The sequence below is a fragment of the Phalacrocorax aristotelis genome, chromosome 5 (assembly GCF_949628215.1).
Source record: "Phalacrocorax aristotelis chromosome 5, bGulAri2.1, whole genome shotgun sequence".
Lineage (NCBI taxonomy): Eukaryota > Metazoa > Chordata > Aves > Suliformes > Phalacrocoracidae > Phalacrocorax > Phalacrocorax aristotelis.
Window position 1 is genome coordinate 18,692,102 of NC_134280.1, and position 22,672 is coordinate 18,714,773.

Sequence of the window (22,672 nt, forward strand, 5' to 3'; positions counted from 1 at the left end):
CCCTTTACCTGTATCTGACTTGGGTAGAAGTGTCCCATGTGCCCCAGGTGAATTGGGGTGGCACAGCCCCATGGTGCTCTGTGCCCCTGCACCATGGGCTGGCACTTCCTCGCAGTGCCTCACATCTGTACACCCCATGCCAATGGCAGATGGGTGGCACTGCCCCATGGTGTCCCATGCCTTGTCTCTTGGCAGAGGCACCACGCTTTGAGTCCATCATGGAGGACATTGATGCCCAGGAAGGGGAGACACCGCGCTTTGCTGTGGTGGTGGAGGGGAAACCGCTGCCAGACATCATGTGGTACAAGGTGGGTTGGCACCCCCCCATCCCCTTCCTGACCCATTGGGCCCCAGACCCACACCCTTCACTGTCTCACCCGGATTGCTGCACTGGGGCTTTGGGGTTGCATTCACCCCTGGTGATGCAGGATGTGCCCCATGCCCTATCCATGGGGAAAGGGTGGTGGGAGATGGTCGGGGATGCAACAGGACCCCCTGACACCTCTGCCACCCCCAGGATGGGGAGCTGCTGGAGGAAAGCAGCCACCTGAGCTTTGTGTATGAGGATAACGAGTGCTCACTGGTGGTGCTGGGTGCTGCCGAGCCCGACAGTGGCGTCTATACCTGCACAGCCAAGAACCTGGCCGGGGAGGTCTCCTGCAAGGCGGAGCTGGTGGTGCGGGCAGGTATGGCCAGCCAGCCCCCCAGCTGCGGGGGGAAGAGCCTGGGTGCCTGGCTTGCCCCCCGCCAGCGCCTTTCCTTCCCCCAGCTCAGCCTGCTGCTGATACTGCCATGGAGGAGGAGGCACTGCACAAGGCTCGACGCTTGACTGACTACTATGATGTGCATGAGGAGATTGGGAGGTACGGGGCTGCTGGGACAGTGGGCAGTGGGGCACCCCGGGCACCACAGGGACAGAAGTGCTGGAGCCAGGCTGCAACATGGGGCTCTGTCCCTTGGGATATTGCAGGGGGGCTTTCTCCTACCTGCGGAGGGTGACGGAGAAGAGCACCCAGCTGGACTTTGCCGCCAAGTTTGTCCCTGGGAGGACCAAGGCCAAGCAGTCGGCACGCCGGGAGCTTCACATCCTCTCGCAGGTGGACCACGAGCGCATCGTCTTCTTCCATGATGCCTTCGAGAAGAAGAACGCTGTCATCATGGTCATGGAGCTGTATCCTCCAGGCGTTGCTCCAGCAGCGCACAGTGTGGGAGAGGAGGGGAGGCTTTTGGGGGGGACACAGGTGGGCAGAGTGAGTGCCGAGGAGCTGGGTGCCCAGGGGGGTGCAGGGCACGGTGGGACATGGAGTTTCTGTGCTCCTTGACTGGGGCCCAGCTGCGCCGAGGAAGAGCTGCTGGACAGGATGGCAAGGAAGCCCTCAGTGTGCGAGTCGGAGGTGGGTGAACCCTGGGGGGACAAAATTATGGTGGAGGGAGGGAGCCTGCAGCCATTGGCATCTCTCCCAGCCCAGGGACATGCAACGCTTGTTGTATCAGGCTACAAAGGGGACTACAGCCTGCACCCTCCTCTGCACAGAGCCATCGTGGGGCTGGCCCATGCTCAGGGTGCCCACCCTCCCTCTGCTCTCTTGCAGGTCCGGTCGTACATGCGACAGGTCCTGGAGGGGATCTGCTACCTGCACCAGCACAGCATCCTGCACCTGGACATCAAAGTGAGTACGGGACTCTCCCACTCCCTCCTTCCTTGCGCCTGCATGGATGGGCTCCTACCACGCTATGGGGAGTTCATTCCTGCTGACAGGGGACATCCCTTCCCTGGGGGGAGCCCCTGCCTCCTGCCAAGCTCCCGTCTGCCCCGCACTGTCCTGTAGCCAGAAAACCTCCTGATGGCGGATTCAAGCAGCGAGCAGGTCCGGATCTGCGACTTTGGCAACGCACAGGAGCTGACACCCGAGGAGCCACAGTACTGCAAGTATGGCACCCCCGAGTTTGTGGGCCCCGAGATTGTCAACCAGAGCCCCGTTTCCAGTGTCACCGACATCTGGTAAGGGCAGCCCTGGGGTGGATGGTGGGTACCCCACTATGCTGGGAGGGACTGGGTGCCCCGGAGTGCTCATGCTGTGAAGTAAATGCGCTCTCCTCTCCGCAGGCCTGTGGGGGTCATCGCCTACCTCTGGTAAGTGCCCCAGTGGGCCCCCACAGGAGTGACCCCCTTCCTGCCCCCTTGCCAGTTGTAGTGCTGGGCCTGCGCCCATGCACGTCATTCCTTGCAGGCTCAGCCTTCTCCCTGGCTGCTCCTGCTTCTGCCCTCCCCATGGCACCAGGGCTGGGGTCCGAGATCCTGTCTCAGTCCCCTGTACTTGCCATGCTCTTCCCCACCTGCCCCTGGCCCAATGACAGTGTTCCTTCCTTGGCAGCCTGACGGGGATCTCCCCCTTCGTGGGGGAGAACGACAAGACAACGCTGATGAACATCCGCAACTACAACGTGGCCTTCGAGGAGAGGATGTTCCAGGGCCTCACCCGGGAAGCCAAGGGTTTTGTCATCAAAGTCCTGGTCAATGACAGGCTGTGAGTGCTGTGGGGTCCCTGCGCCCCACCCCTCCGGCATGAGCCTTGTGCTTGATGGAGGGTGGGGAACCCTGTGCATTGGGGTGCCCGAGGGCAGGCTGGCTGCACAGCCCTGCCGGGGTGCTGCATGGGCAGCCAGACCCTCCTGCCCTTCTCTGGGGTAGCCAAAGCCCCCCAGCATGGGCGGTTCTCACCCAGCGCTGTTGGTTCACAGGAGACCCAATGCAGAGCAAACCTTGGAGCATCCCTGGTTCAAGGTGAGCCTGGACAGGGACGCAGCACCTGATGGCAGAGGGGTTCCCCTGAGCCTGCTGTAGGCTCCGTGGGACACCGCTGTCCCCTCACCCTGCAGACGCTGGCCAAGGGGAAGGTCATCAGCACTGACCACCTAAAGCTCTTCCTCTCCCGTCGGAAATGGCAGGTGAAGGCAGGAGCTGGGGCAGGAGTGGGGCAGGCAGAGCTGTGTGCTGGGCAAGATGGGGTGATGTGCACTGGGCAGGACAATGCTGTGCTGCCTGCCTGGGCCTGATCCAGCCCTCTCTGCTGTATGCAGCGCTCGCAGATCAGCTACAAGTGCAACATGGTGCTGCGGCCGATCCCAGAGCTGCTGGAGGACACGTCCAACCACCTCTCCATCGCTGTGCCCCGGCACCTCAAGGAGTCGCCGGCGCTGTCATCCTCCTCAGACTCAGACGACCTGGATGAGCTGCCCTTCATCCCCATGCCACACCAGGTGGAGTTCTCTGGCTCCCGCATGTCACTCAATGAGATCCCCACAGATGACGAGGCCATTGGACCATCCGAGGGGCTGCGGCTGGAGGGGGTCACACCAGGGGACGTCTCTGCCATGGAGTGGCAGAGCCAGGGTGCGGGTAAGCCCGGGGTGGCCCTGGGGAAGCGGCCGAGGGGTGCTGGGCCACGGCGGCCGTGCATGGAGGCAGAGGAGCCCGGCTCCTCTGACGAAGAAGCCCCTGAAGCCCAGAAGCGGATGGAGTACCCCCGCAAAGCCATGAGGAAGGGCTCCAGCCTGGAGTCCCCAGGGAGCACCCGGCGGGGAGAGCTGAAGAGGGGCAGCTCGGCTGACAGCGCCTTGCTGCTCCACCAGCCCCCAGGGACCGAGGAGGGGGCCGAGGTGGGCCGGGACCCCCGCCGGACCCTGGCCAAGGCGGCCTCCATGGAGCTGCCTCGGCGGAAAGGGGCCTGGGGGGAAGACGATCACGCTCAGCGCCTGGAGCTGATGCGCCAGCGGCTACTGCGGGGCGGCCCTGGGGATGGCAAGGTCAGTGGCCTGCGGGGTCCCCTCCTGGAGACCCTGGGGGTTGGCCCTGACAAGAAGGTCCTCCGGTCAACACGGTTGGAGCCACCGGCACCGGCAGTGCCGCGGCTGGTGCGGGCTGCCTCCAGCGAGGCCACCTCGCCACACCTCTTCCCTCCCGAGCACCGGCTGCAGAAAAGCAGCTCCTTCAGCCATGGGGACGCTGAGCCTGTCGTCCGGCACCGCCGCTCCGGTGCCCCCCTGGAGATCCCGATGGCCTGCCTGGAGGCCCAGCGGCTCAAGGAGTCCCCATCGCTCTCAGCCCTCTCTGACGCCCGGCCCGCAGTGCCACCAGATGCCCCCGGCCCGCCAACACCCACTGTGGTGGAGACCGCTGTCCCCCGAGCCCCTGCTACCAAGGCTACCCTGGGGACAAGGCACGTCCCTGAGGAGCATAGCCCGCCCGGGGTCAGCCTGGCTGCCACCACAATGGGGAAGCAGCCCACAGCCAGGGGGCAGGAGGAAAAGATGCCCGCCAAAGCTGCTGGAGCCATCAGGGAGGGGGCTGCCAGGATGGGAGCACCTGCCCCACTGCAGCCCCCAGTTCCTGGCACCCAAGCACCCAAAACGTCTTCCTATGCCAAGGTCATGCAAGCCATGGGAGCCATGCAAGGTGGAGAGCCAGTCCCTGAGGAAGTCCCCCGGTCCCTGCCGACCACCTCCACTGTGCCCCCCACACCAGCACCAGCACAGGCATCGAGGAGGGAGGTGAAGCCCAATGGCTCCTCTAGCTCTCTGCTTATCCAGGACATTGACTCAGAGGAGGTCTTTGAGGCCAAGTTCAAGCGGGGCCGGGAGTCATCACTCAGCCGGGGGCTGAAGCTTCTCACCCGCTCCCGCTCTGAGGATCGGCACCTGGCCGGCCCCCCAGCCCCCGATGAGGGCATCTACCGTCCCACGCCAGCCGGCGTGCCCCTGGAGCTGCGCAGGGACCGGCCTACCGGGCTGGCAGCCAAGTCCAAGTCGGTGCAGGACCTGCACGAGGTGGAGAAGGACAGGGGCTTCCTCCGGAGGATGTCCGTGCTCCTCAAGCGGACCCCACCTGCTGAGAGGAAAAAGAGCAGGGGGGAGGACGAGGGTGGTGAGACTCTATCTGGTGGGCGTCGCTTCTCCTGGAGCCTGGCTCTGGGTGGCTCCAAGGAGCGGAGGGAGTCAGAGAGCCTCAAGTCAGAGCTGGGGGGCAGCGGGGAGAGCGAGTCACCGGTGGTGGCCGTGCGGAGGAAGATCAGCGCCACGGTGGAGCGGGTCTCTGCGCGGCTGCGCAGCCTGTCGGATGAGCGGCCCGAGGGTCAGGGCCCCGGGGAGCTCCGCCGTGCCAGCTCCGAGGGAGAGAGCCTGCAGCCAGGGCCCCCCCCAGCACCTGCACCCTCCTCTGAGTCCCTACACTCGGAGGGCAGCACCCGGTCCTCCACCTCCACCAAAGGTGAGTGGCAAGGGGAGGGGTCCCACCAGCACCCTGTGGCCCAGCCACTCTGGGCGCAGCGGGCATGCCCACCCTGGCTCGGCCCCACTCTCAGCCATCCCGGGTGCCCGCAGGTGGGGGTGAGAGCCAGAAGCGGTCCCGCTGGGAGCGCTGGGGGCTCTCACGGGGCAAGAAGGAGAAGGTGGCCTCACAGCCCAGCATCCCCTCCAGCCTGCTGCGGGAGGAGGGACCTGCCACTGGCAGGCCACACGCACCCAGCGAGTCGGGTAGGTGCAGCCCTGGGATGGGATGGTGGGTGTCCATCAGTGCCCCAGCCTGAATCCCCTCTGCTTTCCAGATTTCGCCCCCATTTTCCACATCAAACTGAAGGACCAGGTGCTGTTGGAGGGTGAGGCGCTGACCCTCTGCTGCCTGCCTGCTGGCAGCCCAACCCCCCGGATCATCTGGATGAAAGGTGGGGGGCTGCCTGCACTGCCTCAGTGGCCGAGTGCCAGGGGACCACTGTAGCATCCCTCTCCTCTGCTCCCCTCTGCAGACAAGAGGTCCCTGCAGCCGGACAATGCACTGAACATCATCTCCTGCAAGGATGGCCGGCAGATGCTCACCATCGCCAAGGTGTCCAGGAAGGATGCGGGCCTGTATGAGTGTGCGGCCGCCAACGCCCTGGGCACAGCCATCAGCTCCTGCACGCTGGCTGTGGCACGTAAGGATGCAAGGGGGGGACCTCAGGGGACAGAGGTGCTGCCCTAAGAGGAGAGAGCGTGTGCCTGACAGGCACCCCAGGGCTGGGGACTGCTCAGAGCAGATCACTTGAGCTCCACTCTTCACATCTGCAAGAGACTGGAACTTTTGAGGGGGGACAGGCTGGCTTTGCCCAGGCACCTCCAGCATCTCCGAGCCCATGTGTTGAGCTGTCCTCACCCCACAGCAGCTCTGCCCTGTCCCTGGCCGGGCACCCAGCCCACCCTGTCTGTCCCCTCACAGGGCTTCCTGGGCGGCCGGGCACTCCAGAGATCCCCCAGAAGTACAAGAACACGGTGCTGGTGCTGTGGAAGCCTGCGGAGAGCAAAGCCCCCTGCACCTACACGCTGGAGCGCAGGTTGGATGGTACGTGGGGCTGCCTCCTGTCACCTGGGAGCCACAGCTGGAAAGATGGGCTGACACAGGGACACTGAGCCAGGACAAAAGTGCCCAATGTCCTTGCTGTCCCCTGGGACTCAGCGAGGTCCCAGGTCAGGGGTGGGGGCAGGGGGCTGCCCCCTGCCCCTGGACTGCCCTTGCCTCACCTTGCCCTCTGTGGCAGCAGGGGAGCATGAGTGGAAGATCATCAGCACAGGCATCGCTGACTGCTACTTCAATGTGACGGATTTGCCCCCTGGGAGTGCAGCCAAATTTCGGGTGGCCTGTGTCAACAAGGCCGGGCAGGGACCCTACAGCACCCCCTCAGGGAAGGTGCACCTCGAGGCAGGAGGTGAGTGAGCCCTGTCCTGCGGGGTGTGGGGCAGCCATGGGGCCAGCTGTAGGGCTGGGATGCTCTGGGAGTCCTTGAGTCCCAGGGGATCTTCCCCCCAGGACTTTGGAGAACAGGGTGCCGCTTGCACCCTGCTCCTGGCTTATCTGCGCGTGGCTCATACCTTGCTTTGCTCCCTGCAGATGCCCGAGCTGCCCCAGCCAAGGACATCTCCGTCCCTGAGAAGGTGGCTTCCAGCCGGTCGACCCAGACACCTGTGGGGCAGCTGGAGCCGCCAGCCATGAGGGCCACCCCCACCACGCCGCCCCACAAGCACAAGGGAGCGGTGCAGAAGGCAGAAGGGGTGGCGCAGGCAGATGTCCCCCCTGGGGTCCTACAGACCCCCATGCCCTGTGAGGAGGGGCCGCAGCCAGACCCCGAGCTCCCACCTGACATCACCATCTATGTGCCCCCGGAGTTGATGTTCACCCCCCCTCGGACTGTTGCCTCACCCCACACAGACACCCCCACCCAGGGCTCCCCCATGCCCTCCACGGACACATCCACCCCACCTCGGGCCCCCTCCCCTTCCAAGTTGTCCCCCATTTCCCCAGTGTCAACCGCCCCCAGCTCAGCCCCCACGCTCTCTCCCACACCCAATGCCGTGCCTGTGCGGAAGATGCCCCCCTACATGGTCACCTCCTTCGTCTCCATGCCCCCTGTGTCATCCTCCCCACAGGAGCCCCCCTGCACTGCTCCGTCCTCCAAGGAGCCCCCAGCTGAGAGCAGGACGCTGGGGGTGAAGGACAGCACAGCACTGAGGCAGGGTGTCCCCCAAAAGCCATACACGTTCCTGGATGAGAAGGCGAGGTGAGGAGCAGTGGGGTGGGATGCTCTGCTGGGGGTGTCTCCCCCCCAGCACCCCATGTCAGGGATGCTGAGCACTGCCCTGTGCCACAGGGGCCGTTTTGGGGTGATCCGGCTGTGCAAGGAGAATGCCACGGGGAAGCACTTCATGGCCAAGATTGTGCCCTACGAGGCAGAGAGGAAGCAGAGCGTGCTGCAGGAGTATGAGATTCTCAAGGCACTGCACCACGAACGCATCATGGCCCTGCACGAGGCGTACATCACCCCCCGCTACCTGGTGCTCATCTGCGAGAACTGCGCTGGCAAGGAGATCCTCTACAGCATTGTGGACAGGTACAAGCGGGCACGGGGCTGCTGGCAACGACCACCAGCACGGGGCCACCCGCTGAGGCCATTTGTCCCCAGGTTTCGCTACTCGGAGGATGATGTGGTGAGCTACGTGCTGCAGCTCCTGCAGGGCCTCGAGTACCTGCACAGCTGCCGCATTGTGCATCTCGACATCAAGCCGGACAACATAGTCATCTCGGGCATGAATGCCCTCAAGATCATCGATTTTGGCAGCGCCCAGACCTACAACCCCCTTGTCCTGCGGCAGCTGGGGCGGCGCGTTGGCACCCTGGAGTACATGTGTGAGTGGGGCATTGGGAGTGTGGTGGCATGGGGACGGGGACAGGGCACGCTTGTGCCCAAGGTGTGCATGTGTGCCTGTGCGATGGGGGAGCTTGGAACTGGGTGGGGGTAGGTGTTGAGGTGTCCTCGGGGAAGCTGGGGGTCTTTGAGGTGCTGGGAGCATCCACTGAGGGTTTCTGTAGGGTAGCTGGGATCAGCAGGAAAGTTTGGGTGCTATGGGGCACCTGGGGTATCCTTGGAGGTGCTGGGCTCTGTCAGGGCATTGGGGTGTCAGAAGGGGTGGTGGAGGGTGCAATGGTGGGGTGTTGTGGATGCTGCAGGTGGTGGGGTGCTAGTGATGCTGGGGCTGGGCCCCCTGGTGTATATGACAGTCCTGATCCCCTGCCTGCAGCGCCGGAGGTGGTGAAGGGCGACCCGGTGGGCTCTGCAGCAGATGTTTGGGGCGTTGGCGTCCTCACCTACATCATGTAAGAGAAGGGGATGGGGGGACGAGCACCCTGAGGTGCTGTCAGCCCCACCCAGGGCTCAGTGCCATGGGGGGCACCAGGCTGGTGGTGGGCTGGGTGATGCTGTAGTCCTGCAGACACTTCCCAGCTGGACACAGGGATTGAGACCCTAGGCAGCTGTGGCTGTTGCAAACGAGGGATGGGTGGGTAGGGGGTCCCAGGTGCCCTCCCACCACTGCCCCTCAGCCCATGCCGCCCCTCCACCCTCACAGGCTCAGCGGGAGGTCACCATTCTTCGAACTGGACCCCATTGAGACAGAGAACCGCATCCTGGCTGGGCGCTTTGATGCCTTCAAGATGTACCCCAACGTCTCACAGACTGCTGCCCTCTTCATCCGCAAGGTCCTCGCTGTCCACCCCTGGTGAGTGCCTGGCCCAGGCAGGGAGCACACATGGCCCTGGGCTGCAGCCATGACCAGGCCAGCCAGGCAGCTCCCTGCCCCACAGGGACCCTCCAGACATCATCTGTGAGACCCTGGGGCCCATCCCTGTTCCTGGAGAGTACTGGTATCTCCTGAGGGCTGGGACCCCTGGGGTGGCTGGGTTTGGGGGGGGTGGAGTGGTGGTGGGCACCCCATGGCCCCTGACTCGGCGCCGCCCTTGCCCCAGGAGCCGCCCCACGGTGAAGGACTGCTTTGCCAACGCCTGGCTCCAGGATGCCTACCTGATGAAGCTGCGCCGCCAGACCCTGACCTTCACCACCAACCGCCTCAAGGAGTTCCTGGTGGAGCACCAGCGGCGCCGCAGCGAGGCCGTCACCAAGCACAAGGTCTTACTCCGCTCCTACCAGGGCGGCCAGCCGCCGGGGCCACAGTAGCCAGTGCCTCGGCCATGGCCACAAGGGGCCGAGGAGCCAGAGGAACATTCCAGGGGCCGCAGGATGGGACGGCCAAGGAGGAGCCGGGACGCGCCGGGATGAGCCCACGGACCTCATGCGCTGCCACTGGGGATGCTGGCGGCCAGCGTCTCATTTTGGTGGTGCCAAGCGAGAAAGGAGGTGCTGCCCCAGCCGGCCCAGCGGTGGGATCCAGCAGCGGGCAGGCGACGGGAAGCCTTGCTGGGAGGAACGGAGAATGTGGCAGAGGGTCAGGGGAAGGATGGGGTGGGGACCCGAGGGAAGCCCCGGGCGGGAGCACCACCAGCATGCCAGCCAGCCCTGGCCACGCTGGTCCCGTCAGCCGTGTGCCTTACGCCACAGCCTGCAACTGCCCCCGGCCACGGCATGGGGGTCCCTTTGCTCTCCCTGGTTTGCACGCCAGCGCCCAAGGATTGAGGCTGCTTCAGTAGTTCCTGCAGAGAAAGGCCTCCTCACAGCCCCCTGCCCTGCTCCATGACCCCCTGCCTGCCAGCACAGCCCCAGTCCTCATAGCTGGGAGTGGGGGCCACCAGCCCCCCACCTTCTGCTCCTCCCAGCCCCAATCCTGGCAAGCAGGTTTGCGGCCGCAGGACTGATGCCAGTGCCTTCCCCGGGGCTGTCGGCTGCTCCCCTCACTGGGGCAGGGGGCTGGCCGGCAGCCCCTCCTGTCCTTTTCAGGGGGGCACCCACGTGCCACGCACACCTGCGCCTGCTCAGGCCCACGCTGCTCGCACTCTGCCTGCCCAGCTCCAGCCCTCACCCTGCCCCCCACCGCCCACACCCGGGCACCACCTCCCACCCGACCCCCGGCACAGCCCTACGGGTGCCTCGCCGAGCCCCACATCCCCTCCCCAGCTGGCAGCAGGGTGCTCCAGCATGGCCTGGGTGCCCTGGGCAGGCGGATAGGGGCACTGGTTGGGCACCTGCCTTCCAGATGCTGCTGTAGCAATAGGGCTTTATTTATTGACTTTGGGGAGAAGGCCTCTGCCCCATCCCCGTCCCCTCCCCTCTGCTGGGCTCCGGAGTTGCCAGCGTCCCTGTGGTTTGGAGCAAGCAACATACCAGAGCAGCAATAAAGACCCTGAGCAGCCAGTCCCCTCTCCGTGCCTAACTGGGAGAGGACGGGGTGGGTGGGGTGGGCGGGCAGAGCAGCCCCTGGATGCCATGGAGGGCTGGGCACCTCAGGAGGGTCCTGTCCCAAAATCCAGGGACGCGAAGCCAAGAAGGCTTCCAGGTGAGGACGGGCTGGGAAGGGTGTCGGAAACATGGGGAGGGAGCCAGGAAAGCTGTGAAGCGCCGGGGTGGGGGATGCAGCTCACGGGGTGCTGGCGTCATGAAGCAAAAATAGCCCGTGCTGGAGGGCCTGGTGGCGGAGGCAGCACGGCCGGCGGGGCCGGCTCCAGCTGGGGACGCCCGGGTGCAGCGGAGAGACCGTCCGGTTGCTGTCCCCTCGCCCACACCCACCTGTCCCCCGGTGCACACGCCCGTCACGTCCCCCCTGCACGGCGCGCGCACAAGCGTGCACACGCGCGCACGTGCGGTAGCTCCTTTGCACGCTCACGCTGACGCTCCCGCACACGAGGCCGCTCCCTTGCACACACACGCGCGCGCGCGCACAGACACGCAGCGGCGCTCTCGGCCCCGAATAGCCCCCCCCCGTGCGCCCACCCGTGCAAAGCCCGCCCCTTGCACACCCGCCGCCCCGGCCGCCCCCGCGCACGCGACACGCGCAGGCGCGGCACCCTCCTCCCGCCGCTGCGGCGCCCCCTGGCGGTCGGCGGGCGTCACCGCCCGGCGCGGTGACGTGTTGCGGGGAAGGAAAGGCCCGCGTGCTGACGTGTCACAGCCACGTGTGCGGAAGCGGCGGGCGGGACGGGGAGGAGGGAGCGGCGGCGGCTGGAGCGGAGCCGTCATGCTGCTGAAGGCGGTGATCCTCATCGGGGGCCCTCAGAAGGGTGAGTGCGCTTGGGCCCCGCGGGGCGTCCCGCGTGGCTGCGGGCCCCGCCGACCCGCCTCTGCCCCGCAGGGACCCGGTTCCGGCCGCTGTCCTTCGAGGTGCCCAAACCGCTCTTCCCCGTGGCCGGCGTGCCCATGGTGCAGCACCACATCGAGGCCTGCGCCAAGGTATGGGGGGCCGGGGGGTGGGTCGGGGCCGGGTCCAGGGGGCCAGGGCCGCCCTCTCCCACCCTCCCTTCCTTCCCCTCAGGTACCCGGCGTGAAGGAGATCCTGCTGATGGGCTTCTACCAGCCCCACGAAGCCCTCAGCCGCTTCCTGGTGTTGGCACAGCAGGAGTTCAAGATCCCCATCAGGTGGGCAGGAGCCCTTCCGCTCCCCTCCTCCCCCGCAGTACCCACGGTGGCACAGCCCTTGCCCACTTTTCCCCCAGGGCAGGCAGCCCCCGGCCTGCGCCTGGGTGTTGCGCAGGTGGGCCCTGTCCCAGCCTGGATGGTCACAGCTGGCTTCCTGCCTTAGTTCTGCCATACCACCCCTGCCCCAGGCCCTGCCCTGGCTGGTTCCTGTTCTGAAGATGCCTCTCCAGCACAGCTGCAAGCTCTCTCTGCCTCCTTCCCCTCTGCCACTACCCATGGGAGCCCCGTCACTGCATGGCAGGATAACATCTCTCCAGCCCCCTGCCAGCCCTTCCCGGCCCTGCTGCTGAACAGTGGCTCCAGATCCCAGCTTCCCTAAGCCCTCCCTTTTCCCTGCTTGGCTCGCAGGTATCTCCAGGAGTATGCAGCGCTGGGCACGGGTGGTGGCATCTATCACTTCCGAGACCAGATCCTGTCAGGTGGTGCTGAGGCCTTCTTTGTCCTCAACGCAGACGTGTGCTCAGAGTTCCCCTTGCAGGAGATGCTGGAGTTCTGGCAGCAGCATGGGGATGCGCATAGCTTTGTCATTCTGGGTACCACAGTGAGTGGCAGTACTGGGGAGCAGAGGAGCAGCAGTGCTCTGCCACGGGCTTGTCTAGAAGCCAGTGGCTCCTGGGGTGGATGGGTCCCTGGGTGCGAGCTCCAAGTCTCATCTGCTCTGCATCCACATGCCCGCTGCTCCACCATTGCTAATGCATCCTTGCTCTGTAGGCCAACAGGACGCAGGCACTGAATTACGGCTGTATCGTGGCAAATGCAGAGACGCAGGAGGTACTAGAGGGCCATGGGAAGCCAGGCACGGCCTGGGGAGCAGGTGCTGCGCTGCCTGTGTGGGCGCGTGTTCCCAGCCTGCCACAGAGGGCGTGACGCCAGCTGCAGGGGCTGCCATCTGTGACTCGCATCTCTTGCCTCCAGGTCCAGCACTATGTGGAGAAGCCCAGCACGTTTGTCAGTGAGATCATTAACTGTGGCATCTACCTGTTCACACCTGCCATCTTCCAGCACATTGGTGAGGTCTTCCAGAGGAACCAGCAGGAGCTAGTGCTGTGAGTGCCTCTGCCCCATGTCCCTCCCACCCCACTGTTTCCCAGGGCTGCAGCGGCACGCTTATCCTCCATTCTTTCTCTCCTTCTCTGCCATCACTCACTTGTTTCCTGGTCCTGCACCAGCTGTCCTTACCTTGGGTAAGTCTCCCTCTGTGTCTGCACTGGCTGCGCTGTGGGCTGGACCGTCCCTAGCAGTAATGCATGCCTTCCTCCCTGCTCCAGGCTGCTCTGCAAGGCTGTTCTTTCCTCTGCTCCCCTCCTGGCCAGCTTGAGACTCCCCTTCTCCCTTCTACTCCTCTTTCCCCATCTTCATTGAGCTCCAGACAAGGGGCTGAGTGAGCCTTCTACCTGGGAATGCTCTGCTCCTGCTTCCAGCTCTCTGCACCAGTGACCTGGTATCTCTGCCACCACCCAAGCAAAAATCCAGCTGTGCAGGGCTCTGGAGTGGGGGCAGGATCCATTGCTCATACACCTACCTGGGATGGGCAAGGCTCTTGCACTATCAGCTTCTGGCTAAGGGCTTGTTTCAGCTGCCAGAGCCCTGTCCTTCTGCTGTTCAGCAGGGCTGGGCAGGCCTAGCCTGATGGCTGGTGTTGTCACCACCTTTGGACAAAAGTGTATGGCTAGGAAGGAGTCCAGGATCACCAGAGCCCCCAGATTTGGGGAGGGTAGCTGCTGGGGTCCCTGGCTGAGGCTGTGACTGGGGTGGGTGTCTAATGGGCCTCTTGCTTTCAGAGAGGAGAGCTCCAATGGCTGGCAGCGTGCAGAAGTGATCCGGCTAGAGCAGGACGTTTTCACAGCACTGGCTGGGAGCAGCAAACTCTATGTCTACAAAACTGATGGATTCTGGAGTCAGATCAAATCAGCAGGGTAAGGGCTGCAGCTAGAGCTGGCACAGCAGGGGCATCGAATGGTCTGTACCAGAGATGGGAGAGGAGGGGGCCCAGGCAGGGCCCTGGGAGTGGGTGGGGGGTGCTGAATTCAGACCCTTCTCTGCCCTGGTATTGCAATAACAATCATTTGCTTTTCCTCCCCCAGCTCTGCTATCTATGCCAGCCGCCTTTACCTGAACCAGTACAGCAAAAGCCACCCTGAGAGGCTGGCCCAGAACAAGCCTGGAGGCCCTGTCATCCGAGGTACCCCCCTGACATGCCCCCCACTGTCTTGGGGGCTGCCCTCTGGGGGATAGGGCTGCCTTGGGAGGAAGTGGGACCTGTGGGTAGGACCGCCCCGGATCAGAGAGGCAGGTGCTCCTGCAAGCTGCCTCTCTTTACGCTGCCACCTCGTGTTGCAGGGAATGTGTACATCCACCCAACAGCCTCCATCGACAGCACTGCGGTGGTGAGTGCAGACCCGGGGGAACCTTGCAGCAGGGCAATGCTTGTGGGTGCTGTTGTCCTTGACCTTATTGACTCTCTCTGTCCTCATAGCTGGGCCCCAATGTCTCCATCGGGGAGGGTGTGACAGTGGGAGCTGGTGTGCGCGTGCGAGAGTCCATTGTCCTGCATGGTGCCTCGCTCCATGTAAGTAGGGTTTGCCTGAGGGTATGGGTGTCAACCCCCACCTCTTGCAGGGAAGGCGGCAGCATCCCTCACTCCCCACTCCTTTGCCCCAGGACCACACCTGTGTCCTCAATACTATCGTGGGCTGGGACAGCACCATCGGTCGCTGGGCCCGGGTGGAAGGAACACCCAGTGACCCCAACCCTAATGATCCCTATGCCAAGATTGACAGCGAGAGCCTCTTCCGGGACGGGCGCCTCACGCCATCTATCACAATCCTGGGTACGTCCTACCCCCACCCAGCTCCCCTGGCCCCATGCAGTGGGGCAGAGACTCTGCTCCTGCTAACTCACTCACACTCTGCCTGCAGGCTGCAGTGTCACCATCCCTGCTGAGGTCGTTATTCTCAACTCTATTGTCCTTCCTCACAAGGAGCTGAGCCGCAGCTACAAGAACCAGATTATCCTCTGAGTCAGCTGCTTGCTGTGTTGGGGGTGGGGGCTTGTGCCAGCCCTCCACTCCCTGCTGTGCCTCACAGCAAGAGCCTGTGCCCGTGCTCCACCTTCTGGGAGGTTTCCATCACCCACAGGGGTAGGCGCAGGCTAGGAGCCCTGCAGGTGCCTGACTCCTACCCCAGGCAGACATTAAAGCTGGTGAGCATCAGCCTTGGGTGCTGCTTCTCTTGCAGCTCAGCAACCAGCCCTGGGGCAGGGTGAAGGCTGTGGGGGCATGCTTGTGCCGAGAGCCCTGGGCTGAAGCTGTTGAGGGAGCACTTGCTGCCTGTACCATCTCAGGTTCTGAGCTTTGGGTGTTTCTCCACCAAAGGGCGCTGCCAGCACAGTCTTGCCACCCCCCCCTGCCCCAAGCTTGCCCTGCTCTGCAAAAGTTGCTGTCTGCAACTCACTGGAGGGTCTTGGCCCATCTCAGAGGCTGGGGAAGCTTTGAATGTGCCTGTCCTGTATAGGCAGCCCACCTTGCAGGAGCTGGTTGTGAGGATCGCAATTTCAGCAGTGTGATTGCAACACCCTGAGCTGGGCTCCTGCCTACCACTAGGAAAACAGGGCAGTACCAGGCTCTCCTGAAGGCACTGGCACACAAGGGCTGGGTTGGACAGGCAGGCTTCTGGCCCTGGAGGGAGCTGCAAAAGCACCCCTTTCCCCAGCACCACCTTTGTCCCCAGGGGCCTGGTACGAGCCAGGAGAGCTGCCAGCCCTGGCAAGCCTGCTCCCGTCAGGCTGAGACCTGCACAGAGTGCCTAGGCAGGGCTCACAGCGAGGGCAGTGGGCCCCTGCTGCCCTGGTGGGCCAACAGCCTCCTCTGCACAGGCACGGCTGTAGCTTGGGGGGCTTGCTGCATCTCTCTCCTTGCAGCAGCCATGTCTACAGGGCACCAGAGCCATCCACTTACATGTGCGCAGGTGGCAGATCTACCGCCTTGTTGTATCTCAAAACCAGCTGTTTTTATGGAAGACAGCTCCCCAGTCCTGGCACACTCTGTCTATGGTAACCAACACTGCCCTTTATCCACTTACCTCCCTGTCCTCTCTGGTTTTGGAGGGTCTGTGCTAAAGCCCTACACTCTGCCAAGGGCCTCATCGTGCATCAGCTTTAGTGAGGTGCTGCATTAGGGGTTCTCCATCCATCCAGTACCACACCCCAGTTTGATGGATTTGCAGTAAATCTTTGCTCCCAGCCCTGTACCTTCCTGTGCCAGTTCTCCTGTTGTCCTGGGTGGGGATTAGCTGTTCCCTGGCTTTGAGTGTATTAAACTCCTTCAGTTTTGCCTCTGCGTTAGATGTGCTAATTTCCTTGCCTACTGGTGAACACCCCTGTGCTGGGGGAAACTGAGCCAAAGTACTTGCTTTCAGGATTGTACATTGATTTTCTCCTCTGTGTCCCACATCTGGCCTGGGTTCTAGTATGGGCAAAGGTTTCTCAGCTGCTGGACATGACCCTGGGCAGTTCTCAGCCCTGTTGTGTAACACCCCTTTTCCCTAAGCTCCCCTTGCAGTGGCTGTCCCTTGTGCAGAGTTATTTCGGGGACGCCCTTCTTTGTGGGCTCTTGCTCCATTACAGACTCCACCAGCTTCCCCCTCTTGGAGGGAGATTAAGCTGTGCATCCTAGGTCTGCTTGGGCTTTGCAGTTCCAGCACTGCAGCTGGAGGGGAGGAAGGAGTTAAAGGGGCCTCCACTGAGGTGCCAGGAAGTCTGCAAGTGCTTTAAGGTTGTCCTGCCCTAAGCAGCAGCAACTGATTACTTGAGGCCTATGTCTGGGCTGAAAGAGGGGCCTCCCACACACATCCTTGGCTCCAGGGCAGGGAGAGGAAGGCTTCAAGCTAGGGCAGGAGGGTCTCTGCCTTCCCTTCCCTCCCTGCCCAGCAGAAGCAGGGGTTTTGGGAAGCACTTCTCACCCTTGCTGTCAGTACAGCTCTTGCCTGCTGCCCAGCCAGGCTCTGTCATGCCAGTGAGCCCCAAGCCCCTGGCACCCAGCAGCAGCAGGGAGGGACAGACAGCAGCCACAGCTAGGCTTGTTTTGCTGCAAACATTTAATACAAACCAGGCCCCAAGTACAGCACTGGGGCAGCATCCCCACCACCACAGCTGGGCAGAACTAGTCCTGCTCCCCAGTCCCCAGGGAAGCAGAGCAGGGCTTGGAGCTTGGCACCACCAGACCACAGGTAGCTGCCTGGGGCTCCAGGCTTCACTCCTCCAGTGGCAGGCTACACTGGAGAAGGGAAGAACCGACCCACCTTTCTTGGGGCTGGCCCCTGCCTGCATGGGGAGAGATGGGTCAGGGGTATAAGGTAAGCTCCCCTGGGCCCCCCACCCAGCCCCAGCAGCACTCACAGGGGCTGGGCAGCCGTGCCCACGCAGCTCTGCAGGGTGCTGGGGAGGCAGCAGGTGCCAGCTGGGCTCAGCTGGCCCAACTTCGGTTCTGGGGAGGCAACGGGACAGAAGAACGGCTCTGTGGGACAGAGTGGGGAGACAGTTATCACACCCCAGCCCAGCCACAGGGACCCAGGACCCTTCAGCAGCTGCAAGACAAGGGCAGGGAGGGGGCTGGAGTTCCTGTGCCTCACCGCGTTCACCCCCTGGGGCTGGTGTTGGCACCAGGTTCTCCTGCTCTGTCCCAACAATGCCTCTCCAGAAGTCAGGCGGCAGTGAGAGGAGCCGAGCCACCACCTGGGCAGGGAGGGATGGAGGATGGGGATGCCAGCAGAGACTGGGGTACACCCTGCACCCTGCCTTAGAGACCTCCTCACCTTGCACTGCCGTGGTGTGTCCTCCATGATGGCGAGCGGTGTGGGGTTGGCAGAGCTGTGTCCCACCAGCGTGGGACCAAACACACGGGACAGGTTGAAGATGTCCATCTTGCAGTCAGGGCTGCGTGACACTCTGCAAGGGCGGGATGGACAGTGTGAGCACGCTGCCCAGCCAAGGGGCCCCTCATCATGAGCCCAGCTTCCCCACTCTAGGGCATGGAGCCTGGGTGGGGGGCAGAGACCCATGAGATGGGGACAGGTCTGTGGGAGACCATGCTGCAATGAGCCCCTTACTTGAGGAGGTGCAGCATGAGGAAAGCCAGGGTGTCTCTGTTGGCTGGGGGCAGCTTGCTCACAACATGGCACAGGGCTGTGCTGCAGGCAGCATCGTCGATGATGTCTGTGGCACCAGGGAAGGGTGTTAAGAGGAGGAGCAGCTCCTTCCCACCCCCCTGGCTCCAGACCCCTGCTTACCAGCAGCCTCCAAGAAGGCAGGGTGGAGGCTGAAGGTGACCAGCGGCTCCTTGAGCCCCCGCAGAAAGTCCTTGAGCACTCCACACACCACGTGGATGTCAGCCACGCTCCTAAGGGCAGGCAGTGCACCTCCAGCCCGCAGCAGCCTCTGCTTCCACTCCCGCACCAGCTGCTCTGCACCTGGCACCCTGTACAGCCCTGTCTGGGGTACAGGGAGAGGGGCTCAGCCCCGCAGAGACCACAGCATTGCTGCCCCACCACCCCGGCCCCTACCTCTGTCAAGCCTCGTGTCTCCACCTCAGTCACACACTGCACCACCAGTGTGGGCACCAGGGGCGGTGTGGCAGGGGCGAAGTCAGCCAGCACACCCTGGGGAGGAGAACACTGACCAGCTCTGTGCCCACTGTCCAGCCCTGCAGCCGGGGCCAGTAAAGCCCCGACACCCCAGGGCCGATAGCCAGGCAGCCCCATGAGGATGTGGAGCAGCCCCCAAACACCACCATACCCCCTCTCACCTCACGGGGCCAGGCATGGTGGTGAGGCCGGGGCACACAGGGGCTGGGGCACTGCTCCCGGCACTTGGGGTGCAGCAGCAGCTGGCACTGGCGGCACTTGACAGCAGCTTTCCCAAAGCGAAGGCGGGAGCCACAGACACCACACGGCCCAGGGCGGATCACCTGCAGAGGGGGAGCAGAGTCAGGGTCCCCCTTTCTTGCAGGCACCCAGTACCACCCCGTCTTACCCAAACCAGCCCTCACCACCTCCATCCATCCCCCATGTAGGCAGAGCTGGGGCAGGGGGGATGGAAGGGAGCTTTGCCCCATCTACCCCCTCCACTCCTCCTACTCCCTTCTCCACAGCAGTCAAAAGGAGGGGTTGCGGCTGAGGCACACACCGTTTTGGAGGTGAACTTGTGCTGGAGTGGCGGCAGGCCCTGTGGAGGTGAGGGGAAGGGGGCTGGCACTGGCTGCCCAGTGGAGCCGCCCTCGGTGTGACTCTCCTGAGCTGGGGCACAGCTGCCTGGATCCTCACTGGTGCCACATACCATGGTCAGCTCTACAGAGAGAGAGGAGGCAGTGGACAGGGCCCTGAAAAGCAAACTGCCCCAGCTCCTGGCTGGGATGTGGGGAGGCCTCCCTCCTCTCAGGGAGCCCCTGCAGCATCCCAGCTGCCCTGGCACAGTGGCATTTGGCATGTCCAGAGGACCCCGGTACCCCTATGTTAGGGAGAAGCACCCCCCAGCAGATCACCTCCCTCCCTGATGATAGCAGCACCCCGAGGCTGGTCCCACACCACCCATGAGCTCCCTACACAGCCCTTCCTGCAACCTGCACGTGTGGAGACACGGTGTCCCTGGCGAGAGCAGCGGCGTGGCACCAAAGCAGTGGGCAGGAGGCTGCCAGCAGGGCCTGGGACCTCATCAGGAGCAGGCACAGGGGGGACACTCGCCTGCTGAGATGGGGGGAGGGGCAGTGAGAATGTGCCTGGCTGCAGCCCCAGAGTCCTCCAGAGTCTCCCCATGAGCTCTGCTCTGCCTGCTCCCTGTCCCTGCGGTCCTGCACAGCCTGGGCTGCCATCACCATGGGTGGGATATAGGCTGCAGGGTGCTGGCCCAGCATCACCAGCATCAGCCAGGGATGCTGATCCCACTGGGACCAAGAGGATACAGGCTGCAGGGCACAGGCACCCTGAGGGGACAGTTGAGCACCCCCAGACCCCACAGCACCCACAAGCCCACAGAACTGAGTGTTTCAGTGTTGCCTTCTAGTAACACCCTGCCCAGGGCACACTGGGGTCCCTACTCACAGTGTTGTGGGGTACCATGGAAGACCGGTGCCGCTTCGCCACGACCACAGGGCCGATCTGAGGGGCCAGGGACACACGCTGAGGACAGAGAAGATAGGGTGAAGGGTAGGCAGGGATCCCCTCCCTGACTCTGCCCCCCCCCCCCACCCCAGAGCACCCAAACTAAGTGGTCTCAGCCCCGCAAAAGGTCTCAGTCTCACCCTGCCCCCTGGCATTGCCTGCACCACACCAGGTGCTGCAGGGACCCATGGGCACCCAGGCCCCCCACCTGGGTTAGAGCCAGCCCTGGGGCTGGGGGAGGCCTGGCCAGGCCTGCAATGCAGAGGTGTGAGCGGAGCGGGGTGTGGGATGCCTGCACGTGGGGATGAATTATTGAGGAGCCCGGCTGGGCCACGGTGGAGGGTAATGGAGTTTCTATTGATTGCGGGAGGTTTGCTGAGAGATGACGCTCCCAGCCCAGCATGAATAAATTAAACCCCCTGCCAGGCTCCTTGCAGCCTCCCGTGCAGGGATGGAGAAGCACCTGTGTGCCCTAACCCTGCGTGGCCCAGGGCCAGCATCCCAGCCTGGGCTGCTGACTTGTGCACAGGCAGAGTGTCCCACAGGCATAGTGCAGGACAGCAAAGCAGACCCAGGGGATCCTCACCCATGCAGGGGCACAGACCCCACCTCAGCACCAGCCCTCAGGGCTGCCACATCCCAGCATTTCCCTCATACCTGCCTCTCCTGGGCTTTGCGCTTCAGGGTCCGCACCACCGTCGTATCAACATCCTGAAAGGCACCAGGGAGGCTGGTAGGGCTGCACAATGGGGCCAGAGGCACCCCCAGCATCCATGCACTGGCAGCAGCCCACCCCCAACCATGGCCATGCTGTGGGAGTAGGGCAAAACTGCCCCCTCACTGCTGGGGAGAAGCCAAACCCTGGGACTTGCAATGGTTCGCTCCTTACCACATCATCCTCAGTGCGGTCATAGCTGATGTCTGAGTGGGACAGGAGGGACTGACATGACTCGTCCACCACAGATGACCTGTGGAGTGAGCTGGGGGTCAGCCCAGCTGGGGCAAACACCCACAGCCAGCATCTACTTGTACAGCTGCTCCTGGGAGCCCAGAGCTAACACCTCTGCACAGCCCAAGCACCCCCATGCCCAGCCAGCCCCTCGAGCCCAGCAGAGCTGAAGGGGAGAAGGGCACAGCTGAGCCCAGGGCTGCCTGAGGGGCTGGGGCGAGGACCACCAGCCCTGCTCACCTCCTGCCTGGTGCCAGGGCCGCCCCAAGGCGCCAGCTGGCCAGGGTGCTGAGGATGGAGCCCTGCTCCCCACTCAGCGCCCCACTGCCCCATGGCTCCCGCATCAGGAACTCAAAGACCAGCTGAAGTTTGCGCTCCTGCAGGCAAAACAGAGCAGTGGTAAGCAGGCTGGGGTCCCCACAGCCAGCCCCATGGGGTACATGTGCAGCCAGCCCCTAGACCTGCTTCTCCAGCTCAGCCTCTGCTCGGTGCCGCTTTTTCATCTCCACCTCCACCTGGTTGCGGGCATGCTTGAGCTTCACCTCCAGCGCTGCCCGCTCGGCCTCCACACGGGCCAGCTGCTCCCGGGCCCGACGCCCATCCTGCTCCAGGCGGCAGCATCTCTGGCGCGTCGCCTCAAAGCACTGAGCAATGTGGATGTAGTCTGGGGGAAACACAAGCAAGGGGACAACCAGGATGGGGGGCTGGCCCGCAGCTCCCCCAACTCCCACTGGCAGCAGAGCCGGGGGTCCCGGGCTGCCCCAGGCCGAGGGGCTGCGCGCACCCACCTTCCTCCACGCTGCCGCCGAGCTCCAGCAGCTGCAGCATCCGCTCCAGCCGGACCAGGAGCCGCCCGCAGCGCTGCCGCAGCATCTCGCCAATCTGGGACGAGGCGGGACACCCCACACCCCCTCTGGAGGGAGGCAGCACGGCCCCCCCGCCTTCCCACCCCTCCTGAGGACCCCCGCAGCTCCTGCCCCACGCTCTCCCCCAACCGTCGGAGGTCCACCGTGCGCCCGGGACAGCGCAGACTCCGCAACAAGGACCCCTCCCGGCCGGCCTATGTGGGCCGGGGGCCGGGGTGGAGCCCGGCCCGGCTCCGCCTCCGCCTCCCGCCGCCACCGGGGTCCGACCCGCCGCCCCGATGGTCCCGGCGAGGGAGAGCCCTCCCGGGAGCCTTGGGCGTGGGGTGCCCCGCGGTGAGGGGCGACAGTGCTGACTGCAGGGGTGCGGGGCGAGAGCCCGGGGCAAGGCGGGGGTGCTGGGTGGGGGTCGGCTTTGGGGGTGGGGTGCCCTGCCAGCGGGGGTACCAGATGAGAGCACTTGAGGGATGCAGGCGCAGTGGGTGTGGGTTGCCTTGGGGATGCAGGGGTGTCGGGCGGGAGCACCGGACGCGGGGAGCGCTGGGGGGTGCAGGGGGTACGGGAGGGGGCTGGCTGCTCGCACCGCTTCCCCCAGCCCTCCTCCGCTTTCCGGGAGCGGTGCGGTAGGAGCCGGAGGAGCCGGTGTCCTTGTCCGCTGTCCGCCACCGCTGTGCCCCGCATGCAAAGCCGCTGGCGGTGCCGGGGGCGGTGGAGACCCCCAGCACCGGGGCTCCCGGCCGGGGCCGTGTCCTGCAGATGGAGCCA

General features: G+C 64.1%; 3 protein-coding genes across 4 annotated transcripts in view; 2 read left to right on the plus strand and 1 right to left on the minus strand.

Moving 5' to 3' along the window:
* Window positions 1–10,662, plus strand: part of SPEG (striated muscle enriched protein kinase) — a 38,784-nt gene extending 28,122 nt beyond the window's left edge. The window contains exons 19-41 of the mRNA XM_075093254.1: window positions 196–308; window positions 518–686; window positions 770–863; window positions 971–1,171; window positions 1,334–1,394; window positions 1,593–1,670; window positions 1,830–2,002; window positions 2,108–2,134; window positions 2,376–2,528; window positions 2,743–2,785; window positions 2,881–2,949; window positions 3,082–5,266; window positions 5,380–5,532; window positions 5,604–5,720; window positions 5,802–5,969; window positions 6,251–6,373; window positions 6,573–6,737; window positions 6,920–7,586; window positions 7,677–7,916; window positions 7,989–8,212; window positions 8,605–8,680; window positions 8,932–9,081; window positions 9,329–10,662. Of these exons, the coding sequence (XP_074949355.1) occupies window positions 196–308; window positions 518–686; window positions 770–863; window positions 971–1,171; window positions 1,334–1,394; window positions 1,593–1,670; window positions 1,830–2,002; window positions 2,108–2,134; window positions 2,376–2,528; window positions 2,743–2,785; window positions 2,881–2,949; window positions 3,082–5,266; window positions 5,380–5,532; window positions 5,604–5,720; window positions 5,802–5,969; window positions 6,251–6,373; window positions 6,573–6,737; window positions 6,920–7,586; window positions 7,677–7,916; window positions 7,989–8,212; window positions 8,605–8,680; window positions 8,932–9,081; window positions 9,329–9,536 (5,657 nt within the window). The 3' untranslated portion in view covers window positions 9,537–10,662. The remainder of the gene's footprint in view (window positions 1–195; window positions 309–517; window positions 687–769; window positions 864–970; window positions 1,172–1,333; window positions 1,395–1,592; window positions 1,671–1,829; window positions 2,003–2,107; window positions 2,135–2,375; window positions 2,529–2,742; window positions 2,786–2,880; window positions 2,950–3,081; window positions 5,267–5,379; window positions 5,533–5,603; window positions 5,721–5,801; window positions 5,970–6,250; window positions 6,374–6,572; window positions 6,738–6,919; window positions 7,587–7,676; window positions 7,917–7,988; window positions 8,213–8,604; window positions 8,681–8,931; window positions 9,082–9,328) is intronic.
* Window positions 10,663–11,422: 760 nt separating this feature from the next.
* Window positions 11,423–16,281, plus strand: GMPPA (GDP-mannose pyrophosphorylase A). Its single transcript, XM_075093256.1, has 12 exons — window positions 11,423–11,530; window positions 11,602–11,699; window positions 11,782–11,885; window positions 12,294–12,486; window positions 12,657–12,716; window positions 12,861–12,991; window positions 13,727–13,861; window positions 14,030–14,127; window positions 14,286–14,332; window positions 14,422–14,514; window positions 14,607–14,775; window positions 14,864–16,281. Exons 1-12 carry the CDS (start codon window positions 11,488–11,490, stop codon window positions 14,962–14,964), a joined length of 1,272 nt encoding a protein of 423 aa, XP_074949357.1. The 5' UTR covers window positions 11,423–11,487; the 3' UTR covers window positions 14,965–16,281.
* Window positions 16,282–17,027: 746 nt separating this feature from the next.
* LOC142057370 (rac GTPase-activating protein 1-like) lies at window positions 17,028–21,977 on the minus strand. 2 transcript variants are annotated; one of them, XM_075093258.1, is made up of 16 exons: window positions 21,833–21,977; window positions 21,506–21,708; window positions 21,285–21,421; window positions 20,985–21,063; window positions 20,753–20,806; window positions 20,036–20,113; window positions 19,558–19,678; window positions 19,125–19,285; window positions 18,745–18,906; window positions 18,503–18,598; window positions 18,230–18,431; window positions 18,050–18,155; window positions 17,756–17,888; window positions 17,573–17,675; window positions 17,340–17,457; window positions 17,028–17,264 (listed from the first exon to the last, which is right to left on the minus strand). In XM_075093258.1, exons 1-16 carry the CDS (start codon window positions 21,915–21,917, stop codon window positions 17,213–17,215), a joined length of 1,890 nt encoding a protein of 629 aa, XP_074949359.1. In that variant the 5' UTR covers window positions 21,918–21,977; the 3' UTR covers window positions 17,028–17,212. The 2 variants fall into 2 exon arrangements, with proteins under 2 accessions (XP_074949359.1, XP_074949358.1); XM_075093257.1 differs by having other exon boundaries at window positions 19,558–19,681.
* Between the last annotated feature and the right edge of the window lie 695 nt (window positions 21,978–22,672).

Coding starts and splice junctions, on each gene's coding strand:
- GMPPA (XM_075093256.1), top strand. CDS start 11,488: ATGCTGCTGAAGGCGGTGATCCTCATCGGGGGCCCTCAGAAGG. Junction 14,515..14,606: donor TGCATGGTGCCTCGCTCCAT/GTAAGTAGGGTT, acceptor CCTTTGCCCCAG/GACCACACCTGTGTCCTCAA. Junction 14,776..14,863: donor GCCATCTATCACAATCCTGG/GTACGTCCTACC, acceptor CTCTGCCTGCAG/GCTGCAGTGTCACCATCCCT.
- LOC142057370 (XM_075093257.1), bottom strand. CDS start 21,917: ATGCTGCGGCAGCGCTGCGGGCGGCTCCTGGTCCGGCTGGAGCGGATG. Junction 19,682..20,035: donor CCATGGTACCCCACAACACT/GTGAGTAGGGAC, acceptor CCCCCATCTCAG/CAGGCGAGTGTCCCCCCTGT. Junction 18,907..19,124: donor ACAAGTTCACCTCCAAAACG/GTGTGTGCCTCA, acceptor CCCCCTCTGCAG/GTGATCCGCCCTGGGCCGTG.